The following is a 9,086-nucleotide window of genomic DNA, read 5'->3' as shown; positions in this document are numbered from 1 at the left end:
GTTCTTTTGCGAAGATAGAGGAAGACCGAAAAGGGAACCTTGCCAATGAACATTTAAAGACAAAAAACCGTCGCCTTTTGGATTTGGGTCTTTTGTATCAGAGCTACGTGATTAGTAGGAGTTAAATCTATGGATTATGTTAGCTGAACTGGGGCTGGCAATGGCCCAAACATATTGAATAGATCGTTGGGGGAGTAAAACGCGACGTTGTAGTGGGCTTTGTACGGATAAAGGATTATTTGCCTACACAATAACTGCTCCGTCGTGAAATACCCCCACCAAAGATTCGTTCATGGCTTTTCTGTCAGTGTCTCCGCCGTGTCTGTTTTCCGCTCGCAACACCATTTTAACTATTGAGGTCGCATCGCTGTAGTTTTGCTCCCAAGCCCTACAATCTACACACCGCCGGCTTTCCTTTTTATATATATATATATTTTTTTAACTACTAAAAGTAATACATAGTTACCTCCTAGGATAATTTTTGCGACCAACTAAATATGGATTTTAACAGCAGCGGTGGGGGAAACGAGCTACATAATAACCAATTCTATCAATCTGAGGAAAGCAAGCCTTTGCTTGGAGAGATGTCTGTGCCGTTGGAGGGGAATAATAATAAATTATGCGCCGGGCCGTGCAAGAGAACCCTGCAACATTGCAGCAGCGGGATGCGATATAAACTACTACAGGAGGGGGACATCCAGGTGTGTGTGGTCAAACACCCTCGGACCTTCCTCAGCAAAATTCTAACCTCAAAATTCTTACGGAGATGGGAACCGCACCACCTCACCTTGACAGACAGCAGCCTGGCGTCTGCGACGGTGAGTTGCTACTGTAGTTAACTGTTTCCAAAGGCCCTAATGTATTTTTTGAGGGGGTGGGTGACATTGTTTTCACTTGGGATCATCGATTAAGCACGACGACTGACTTGTATGTCACTAACAGCAGAAAATGTAGCCAATATTTGTTGAACATGTAGCGTTTCCTTTGTTACCTTCCATGTTCCATTTGCTCAGCTGATAATGTGATCACAACATTGTTGCTTTATTTCCCTCCTCCGTGACAGTTTAGTCGCTACACCTATACGCATCCTCGGACGACTATTTGCTGTGCTTTTATTCTAGCTGGCTACGTTTTTCAAATACCATTTGATAATCTCTAGGACTATTTGTTTAATCAAACATGGCTGTCCTACTGTTGTGCTACATAGGCAAGCACTGGCGTGTAATTTGATAAGAGCGCAAATTGTGGTGTGTGTGTGTGTGTGTGTGTGTGTATATATAACATTGTTTTGTGAGCAGCGAGATGGCTGGCACGCTCGTAAGTTTATTTGATTACGTTTTCTATAGGCTATGGAAGCTGAATTGGGTCTACTGTTATTGATCTCCCAACAGCTGCCGCCTATGGATTTGTCACCTAGAATAGTGTAGCATGTCAGCGGTCAATTTAGTTTAATTTAGTACATTCAATAAGTTAATTGAAATCCAATTAATGTATAAAATACTCAAACAATATGCACTTATCAATTAAGGCATTACATTTCAATGCACTTCCTGAATTCACTGAATTGACACCAACTGTGATTTAGGGGGTGTAGGCCTAGCTCTCAAACTCTAGATGGCATTCTGCCTTCACCCTACAGTTCTATGCCATTAGCTTCTTCCACGACTGCCTCGTGAACTACAACCCTTTTAACATTTAGAAACCTCAATCATTGCTTGGGATAAGGGCCATATCCTTCAAAAGCCTTATCTTTCATACGTGAGAAGGAATCCTTCTAATAAAAAAAAGATGCTAACTGGCAGTTTTGCACAGATCCATACAGCTAGGTTATGGGTGTCTCCACCCGATGAAACTACATTTCCGCTACACTTCCCGAGTATGCTGACACACTAGTATTCGGAGTGTGCTAGATAGCAAATTAGCACGAGTGGTCGCCTCATTTTCCGTCAACAAGCGTAGCTCATAGATTAAAGTTATTTCTAAGAATATGGGTTTTAAATATACACTGAACAAAAACATTAACGTTAAGTGTTGATTAGAGGTCGACTGATTAATTGGCATGGCTGCTTACCGATTGTTATGAGAACTTGACAATCAGCCTTTTTGGATGCTGATTACGTTGCAATCCACGAGTAGACTGCGTGGCAGGCTGACCTGTAACGCGAGTGCAGCATCAAAAGGACCTTGTGGCTTGCAGGGAGCCAAGGTAAGTTGCTAGCTAGCATTAAACTTATCTTATAAAAAAAACAATTTTAACATAATCACTAGTTAACTACACATGGTTGATGATATTACTAGGTTAACTAGCTTGTTCTGAGTTGCATATAATCAATGCGGTGCCTGATAATTCATCACTGAATCACAGCCTACTTCAACTTCGCCAAACGGGTGATGATTTAACAAAAGTGCATTTGCGAAAAAAGCACAGTCGTTGCAATAATATACCTAACCATGAACATCAATGCCTTAATTAAAATCAAAACACAATTATATATATTTTTAACCTTCATATGAAGTTAAAAGATTCATGTTAGCAGGCAATATTAACCTGTTGCGACGACCAAACCCGGATCCGGGATTCTATTTATAGACCTAAGCTCATTACCATAACGCAACGTTAACTATTCATGAAAATCGCAAATGAAATGAAATAAATATGCTAGCTCTCAAGCTTAGCCTTTTGTTAACAACACTGTCATCTCAGATTTTCAAAATATGCTTTTCAACCATAGGAAAACAATCATTTGTGTAACAGTAGCTAGCTAGCGTAGCATTTAGCGTTAGCATTAGCGTTAGCTTTAGCGTTAGCATTTAGCAGGCAACTATCACAAAAACAAGTAAAGCCTTCAAATAAAATAACTTACCTTTGAAGAACTTCTGATGTTTTCAATGAGGAGCCTCTCAGTTAGATAGCAGATGCTCCGTTTTTCCAAAAAGATTCTTTGTGTATTAGAAATAGCTCCGTTTTGTACATCACATTTGGCTACCAAAAAAAAAAAAAAAAAAAAAACGAAAATTCAGCCCTCAAAACGCGAACTTTTTTCCAAATTAACTCCATAATATCGACTGAAACATGGCAAACGTGGTTTAGAATCAATCCTCAAGGTGTTTTTCCACATATCTCTTCAATGATATATCCTTCGTGGAAGCCTGGTTTCTCCTTGCTCTCAAATGGAAAAATAATTGCCCCTGGCTTTACGCTCCAATTTCGACGCAGGGACACCAGGCGGACACTTGGAAAATGTAGTCTCTTATGGTCAATCTTCCAATGATATGCCTACAAATACGTCACAATGCTGCTAACACTTTGGGGGAACGACAGAAAGTGTAGGCTCATTCCTTGCGCAATCACAGCCATATAAGGAGACAATGGAAAACAGAGCTTCAGAAATTCTGCTCATTTCCTGGTTGATGCATCATCTTGGTTTCACCTGTAGAATGAGTTCTGGGGCACTTACAGACAATATCTTTGCAGATTCTGAAACTTCAGAGTGTTTTCTTTCAAAAACTGTCAAGAATATGCATAGTCGAGCATCTTTTCGTGACAAAATATCGCGCTTAAAACGGGAACGTTTTTTATCCAAAAATGAAATAGCGCCCCTAGAGATCAAAGAGGTTAACTAGGGAAATTGTGTCACTTCTCTTGCGTTCAGTGCAAGCAGAGTCAGGGTATATGCAGCAGTTTGGGCCGCCTGGCTCGTTACAAACTGTTGAAAGGCCATTTTTTCCCAACAAAGACTAATTAATTTGCCAGAATTGTACATATTTATGACATAACATTTTAGGTTGTTAAATGTAACAGTAATATTTAGACCTAGGTTTGACACCCGTGCGATAATACGGAACGGTTCCGTAAACGTTTTGTTTTCAAAATGATAGTTTCCGGATCTGACCATATTAATGACCAAAGGCTCGTATTTCTGTATTTATTATAATGAATTAAGTCTGATTGAGCAGTGGTAGGCAGCAGCAGGCTGGGAATATTGAAGACTCATGTTAAAAGGAACCACCAGCTTTCATATGTTCTCATGTTCTGAGCAAGGAACTTAATTAAATGTTAGCTTTTTTACGTGGCACTTTTACATCTCCAACACTGTTTTTGCATTAGTTAAACCAAATTGAACATGTTTTATTTATTTGAGACTAAATAGATGTTCTTTATTATATTACGTTAAAATAATAGTGGTCATTGTTCATTCAGTATTGTTGTAATTGTTATTTATTACATATATAAAAATGGGCCGATTTTAATCGTTATCTGCTTTTTTTGGTCCTCCAATAATCGGTATCGGCGTTGAAAAATCATAATCGGTCAACCTCTAGTGTTGATCCCATGTTTCATGAGCTGAAATAAAAGATCCCAGAAATGTTCCATACGCACAAAAAAACATTTCTCTAAAATGTTGTGCATGAACTTGTTTACATTCCTGTTAGTGAGGATTTATCCTTTGCCAAGATAAACCATCCACCTGAAAGGTGTGGTATATTTGATTTTTAACCTTTATTTAACTAGGCGTGTCAGTTAAGAACAAATTCTTATTTACAATGATGGCCGACGCTGGCCAATTGTGTGCCGCCCTATGGGACTCCCAATCACGGCCGGTTGTGACACAGCCTGAATTCGAACCTCAAGCGCTGAGACGCAGTGCCTTAGACCGCTGCGCCACTCGGGAGCCCTCTCAAGAAGCTGATTTAAACAGCATGATCATTACACAGGTGAACCTTGTGCTGGGGACAATAAAATGCCTCTCTAAAATCAGCAGTTTTGTCACACAACACCATGACACAGATGTCTCAAGTTTTAAGGGAGTGTTCAATGGTGGCATGCTGACTGCAGAAATGTCCACCAGAGCGGTTGCCAGAGTTAATATTGTCTCATTTTAGAGAATTTGGCATTACGTCCAACCGGCCTCAGAACCGCAAACTACGTGTATGGCGTAATGTGGGCGAGCAATTTGCTGATGTCAATATTGTGAACAGAGTGCCCCGTGGTGGTGGGATTATGGTATGGGCATGCATAACCTACAGACAATGAACACAATTCCATTTTATCGATGGCAATTTGAATGCACAGAAATACTGTGATGGGATCCTGAGGCCCCTTTCTTTTAAGGTATCTATGACCAACAGATGCATATGTATTCCCAGTTATGTGAAATCAATAGATTAGGGCCGGAGGGTGCACTACCGTCTTATCCGCTCTTGACCAACCATGCTATTTTGTTTTTTCGCATTGTTCGTAACATGTTTTGTGCATAATATTGCTGCTATCATCTCTTATGACCGAAAAGAGCTTCTGGACAGCAGAACTGGGATTACTCACCTCAAATTGGATGAAGAGTTCTTCAATGAGTCGGACGCGTGGGATATACTACGAACACCTGACCAGGCCCAGATCCCCGTGAATCGCTGGAAAGGGAAATGTTGGTTTCACGGAAAGAGATCCGGCTGCCTTGTGAGGATCTGGCGATGTGTGGCTAATCTGCCCTTGCCTTCCGTTCTGCTAGCTAACGTTCAATCACTGGAAAATAAATGGGACGAACTAAAAGTATGTATATCCTACCAACGGGACATTAAAAACTGTAATATCTTATGTTTAACGAGTCGTGGAAGAACGACAACATTAAGAACATACGACTGGCGGGTTATACACTCCATCGGCAGGACCGAACAGCAGCCTCTGGTAAGACGACGCGGGGGCCAGAACGTGTATTCCAAGCATGCACTGACCAACTGGCAAGTGTCTTCACTGACATTTTCAACCTATCTGAGTCTGTAATACCAACATGTTTCAAGCAGACCACCATAGTCCCCGTCTCTGAACATGACTACCGACCCATAGCACTCACATCTGTAGCCATGAAATGCTTTGAGGCTGCTCATGGCTCACATCAACATCATCCGAGAAACCCTAGACCCACTCCAATTTGCATACCGCACCAACAGATCCACAGATGATTCTACCTCTATTGCATGCACTCCACTATGCCCTTTCCCACATGGACAAACTATGTGAAAATGCTATTTATTGACTACAGCTCAACATTCAACACCATAGTTCCCTCAAAGCTCATCACTAAGCTAAGGACACTGGGACTAAACACCTCCCTCTGCAACTGGATCCTGGACTTCCTGTCGGGCCACCCCCCAGGTGGTAAGGGTAGGTAACAACACACCGCCACACCGATCCTTTAACACGGGGGCCCCTCAGGGGTGCGTGTTCAGTCCGCTCCTGTACTTCCTGTTCACTCATGACTGCGTGGCCAGGCACAACTCCAAAACAATCATTACGTTTGCTGATGACACAACAATGGTAGGCCTGATCACTGACAACGATGAGACAGCCTATCAGGAGGTCCGAGACCTGACAGTGGGGCGCAAGGACAACAACCTCTCCCTCAACGTAACCAAGCCAAAGGAGATGATTGTGGACTACAGGAAAAGGAGGACCGAGCATGCCCCCATTCTCATCGACGGGGTTGTAGTGGAGTAGGTTAAGAGCTTCAAGTTCCTTGGCGTCCACATCCCCAACAAACTAAGATGGTCCAAGCACACCAAGACAGTTGTGAAGAGGGCATTACAAAACCTTTTCCCCCTCAGGAGACTGAAAAGATTTGGCATGAGTCCTCAGATCCTCAAGGTTTTACAGCTGCACCATCGAGAGCATCCTGACCGGTTGCATCACTGCCATCCAGGACCTCTATACCAGGCGTTGTCAGAGGAAGGCCCTAAATATTACCAAAGACTCCAGCCATCCTAGTCATAGACTTTTCTCTCTGCTACTGCACGGAAAGCGGCACCGGAGTGCCAAATTTAGGTCCAAGAGGCTTCTAAACAGCTTTTACCCCCAAGCCATAAGACTCCTGAATAGCTGATCAAATGGCTACCCAGACTATTTGCATTTTCTTATATATATACAGTACCAGTCAAAAGTTTGGATACCTACTCATTCAAGGGTTTTTACTATTTTCTACATTATAGAATAATAGTGGCAATATCTAAACTATGAAATAACATATGGAATCATGTAGTAACCAAAAAAGTGTTAAACAAATAAAAAAATATGTAATATTGGAGATTCTTAAGTTCTTTTGTGGAATCTCTTTCCTTCTTAATGCGATTGAGCCAATCAGTGGAGTTGTGACAAGGTAGGGGCGATGTACAGAAGGGAGCCCTATTTGGTAAAAGACCAAGTCCATATTATGGCAAGAACGGCTCATACATAAGCGAAGCCAAATAACATTCCATTATTTTAAGACATGAAGTCAATCTGGAAAATTGTGTGGTCACATAAACCGCTATGATGAAACTGGCTCTCAGGACCACCACAGAAAAGGAAGACTCAGTTACCTCTCCTGCAGAGGATACGTTCATTAGAGGTGCCAGCCTCAGAAATTGCAGCCCAAATAAATGCTTCACAGAGTTCAAGCAACAGACACATCTCAACATCAAATGTTAAGAGGAGACTGCGTGAATCAGGCCTTCATGGGCAAATTGCTGCAAAGGAACCACTACTAAAGCATACCAATAAAGAGACACTTGCTTGGGCCAAGAAACATGAGCAATGGACATGAGACCGGTGGAAATCTGTCCTTTGGTCTGTTTTGTCCAAAATTTGAGATTTTTGGTTCCAATCACCTAGTCTTTGTTAGACGCAGAGCAGGTGAACGGATGATCTACACATGAGTGGTTCCCACCGTGAAGCATGGGGGAGGTGGTGTGGGGGTGCGTTGCTGGTGTCACTGATTTATTTAGAATTCAAGGCACACTTAACAGCATTCTGCAGTGATATGCCACCCCATCTGGTTTGCGCTTAGTCCCACTATAATTTGTTTTTCAACAGGACAATGACCCAACACACCTCCACCATAATTTGCGAAAAAATACATTGAAAATCCTACAATGTGATTTTCTGGATTTTTTTTTCTCATTTTGTCTGTCATAGTTGAAGTGTGCGTATGATGAAAATTACAGGCCTCTCATCTTTTTAAGTTGGAGAACTTGCACAATTGGTGGCTGACTAAATACTTTTTTTGCCCCACTGTTTACTACCCAATAATGTCAATAAAAACATGTTATACATTTTTGCTAATTTATTGAAAGTTAAATACAGATCTCATTTACATAAGTATTCACACCCCAGTCAATACATGTTAGAATCACCTTTGGTAGTGACTACAACTGAGTCTTTCTGGGTAATTCTCTAAGAGCTTTGCACACCTGGATTGGACAATATTTGCATATTATTCTTTAAATTGTTCAAACTTCGTCAAGTTTGTTGTTGATCTTTGCTAGGACAGCCATTTTCGGGCTTTGCCATAGATTTCCAAGTATATTTATGAATGCTATTTCCCGAAATGGAACGATTTATTTATTGCTTAAGGTAATTAATTATTCATGGCTCGCTTTATTTTATTTTAAAACTAAATGAATGATTAACTTGTATGCTTTGATGACATGAATCAATGATTGACTGATACAGTAGCCTATAGAAGTATAGGCGATATTAAGACTAAACGGGATGTGCTCTAATTTCTACAGCTCGATGGTGGTTATACAAGGCTGCTATACTAAGCAGTGCGTGCTAACCAAGGTTGCCAGGTGCATGGTGTTTCCTCCGACACATTCGTGCGGCTGGCTTCCAGGTTGGATGCGCGCTGTGTTAAGAAGCAGTGCGGTTTGGTTGGGTTGTGTATCGGAGGAGGCATGACTTTCAACCTTCGTCTCTTCCGAGCCCGTACGGGAGTTGTAGCGATGAGACAAGATAGTAGCTACTAAAAAAACAATTGGATACCATGAAATTGGGAGAAAACGGGGTGAAGTTCATTTAAAAAAAAATTACATTTAAAAAAAAAATATATATAATAGTAATAAGGAGATAAAAGAAAAATAATCATTATTTTTAATTATTTTTGGAACAGAGGCTGTTCTAATGGGAAAAAAGTGTAAAGCCTTTATTACAGCAAAACGAAGATTTAAAAACAGCCAACTTTGTACATTTATTTACTTGACATGTCGTTGCATGAGGTTTGGTGCTTACGGAGTCAGTAGGCTATTAAACACTCAAACAAGCAACAGAAGCAGGA

The 9,086-nt window shown here is 41.1% G+C and overlaps 1 protein-coding gene across 1 annotated transcript in view; it reads left to right on the top strand.

Annotated features, from left to right (window-relative positions):
- The window catches only part of LOC139370990 (C-Maf-inducing protein-like), a 44,111-nt gene continuing 35,025 nt past the window's right edge, over positions 1-9,086 (top strand). The window contains exon 1 of the mRNA XM_071110950.1: positions 1-818. Coding sequence (XP_070967051.1) covers positions 498-818 — 321 coding nt within the window. The 5' untranslated portion in view covers positions 1-497. The remainder of the gene's footprint in view (positions 819-9,086) is intronic.

The sequence above is a fragment of the Oncorhynchus clarkii genome, chromosome 2 (genome assembly GCF_045791955.1).
Source record: "Oncorhynchus clarkii lewisi isolate Uvic-CL-2024 chromosome 2, UVic_Ocla_1.0, whole genome shotgun sequence".
Classification (NCBI taxonomy): Eukaryota; Metazoa; Chordata; class Actinopteri; order Salmoniformes; family Salmonidae; genus Oncorhynchus; species Oncorhynchus clarkii.
Note: the sequence above shows the minus strand (reverse complement) of the source record. Positions and strands in the feature narration are given on the sequence as shown.